Consider the following 1,911-nt stretch of genomic DNA (forward strand, 5'->3'; position numbering starts at 1 on the left):
AATGATCATTACTTTGTAGCTGCAGGTTGAGGGTTGTGCCGTCAGACTTTATTGCGTGTGGCAGTCCCAACACGCTTCCTCCCATGCGGCGTTAAATGCGAGTTGATTGCTCAGGGAAAGCCTGACACCTCGCGGAGATGCCTTAGCGTTACTTGGGCTCCCGGGAGCGTATGGGGCTCCCTATGCCTTCTCCGGGAGGCATGTCCCGGATGCTGCCTTATTACATAAAGACTTAGCAAATAGTTTGAATGCTAAGTTGTTTGATCCACGCGTCCTTGTCTGGTTGGTCCACATATATTGGGCAAAATCAGGGGCAATAGTTACAATGTAATGACGAGCAACTGGGCTGAGAGCTTCAACAACACAACTAAGGATGCAAGAGACTTCCTGATCACTGCTGTTGTAGCATTCCTGAGGTCCAAAGTCCAAAAGTGGTTTGCTTCACGAAAAGAAAAAGCTGACAAGTGGACGAAAACCCTAGCACCAGAAATGGAGGAGGACTTGACATTGCATTTTGGAGGTTCACCCTAGAGGAACAGTTATGACAGGTGGCGTAGTGGACTTGCAGGAACATACTTGCACTTGCGGCTTGTTCCAGTGCATGAAGTTTCCTTGTCCTCATGCATGTGCTGCATCTCAGGAGCGAAGTATTAGCGCGTACACACTATGCTCGCCATATTACACAACAGAATATTGGAGGAGGACATATGAAGGGACAATTATGCCAGTTGGTGACGAGGATGATTGGGAATTGCCTGATGACATAAAGAACATGATAGTTGGAGTGCCTGTTGAGAAGCAACCAGTAGGGCGACCCAAGAAGCAAAAGGTTGGAAGAATTAAGAACAACCGAACTGCTTGTAACGGTGAAAGGATTATCAAATCACGAAATTGTAGCAAGTGCGGTGCCAAGGGGCACAACAGAAGCACTTGCACCTACCGGGGTTAAAAATGAATTTTTAGTTTATTTGTATTGTGATGTCTTGGACTATTATGTATTGTTATTGAATTAATGTTGGACTACTTTAAACATTGGAATTTGTGATATTTTATATTTACATAATTATTATAATTTGTTGCATGAAAGAAAGGCATAAAGTTTGTATGAACTCTTAAAAAAATATAAACATACCAATAAAAAAACTAGTTACATTGTTATCTTAATAAATACCAATTAAAAAAAAAAACATATTTGTTCATGCTAAATTCTGGTAAGACAAATCTACACACCACTGCTCTCTAAATTTCTTCATATTTTCATCGCGCACATTATCAAACGTAGTCTCTAGCATACTATGCTCGATGTGCTCCATCACATACATCCCGTAGTCACCGTTGTATGAGACAATAAAAAGTAAATAAATAAAAGTATGTAAATTAAATTCAAGTTAAATAATAAAACATGAGCCTCCTATTCTTTCTCTATAGCCGTCACTCTTCTTCTCTTTTCTTCTCTTCAATTTCGAACCTTGAGTGAATGAGTGAGTGCCCACACACATCAAGTGGTATCTCAATCATAGTGTGGAAGATTGTGAAGAATCCAATCAACAAGAAGGAGATTCAACATCAAAGTAAGGAGAGAAAGAGATCCAAGTTCAGATCTTGGTGATGCTCTGCTACAAAAGGAATCAAGGGCTAGAGATCTGAACGGAAGGAGTCATTATATTCCGCTGCACCCAATGTAAGGTTTCCTAAACTTTATATGTGTTTATTTCATTGTTTTAGAATTCATATTAGGATGTTAATAAAACATACATGGTAGTAAATCTAGATCCTGGTAAAATATTTCCAACAGTGGAGACGGTGGAGGTGGTGTAGAGTCTCTAAATATTCGGGCTGCGTCCGCTCGTTCTTCCAATGTGGAGGCAAGCTTTTCGGCCTGACTTTGCAAAGCATCCTGTGTAGGTTGCC

At 40.7% G+C, this 1,911-nt stretch overlaps 1 protein-coding gene across 1 annotated transcript; it reads left to right on the forward strand.

Annotated features, from left to right (window-relative positions):
- Positions 1-541: 541 nt before the first annotated feature.
- LOC133036819 (uncharacterized) lies at positions 542-949 on the forward strand. The gene has a single exon (XM_061113572.1). The coding sequence runs from the start codon at positions 542-544 to the stop codon at positions 947-949; it is 408 nt and encodes a 135-aa protein (XP_060969555.1).
- The last annotated feature ends 962 nt before the right edge of the window (positions 950-1,911 follow it).

Source organism: Cannabis sativa, chromosome 4, assembly GCF_029168945.1.
Source record: "Cannabis sativa cultivar Pink pepper isolate KNU-18-1 chromosome 4, ASM2916894v1, whole genome shotgun sequence".
Taxonomy (NCBI): domain Eukaryota; kingdom Viridiplantae; phylum Streptophyta; class Magnoliopsida; order Rosales; family Cannabaceae; genus Cannabis; species Cannabis sativa.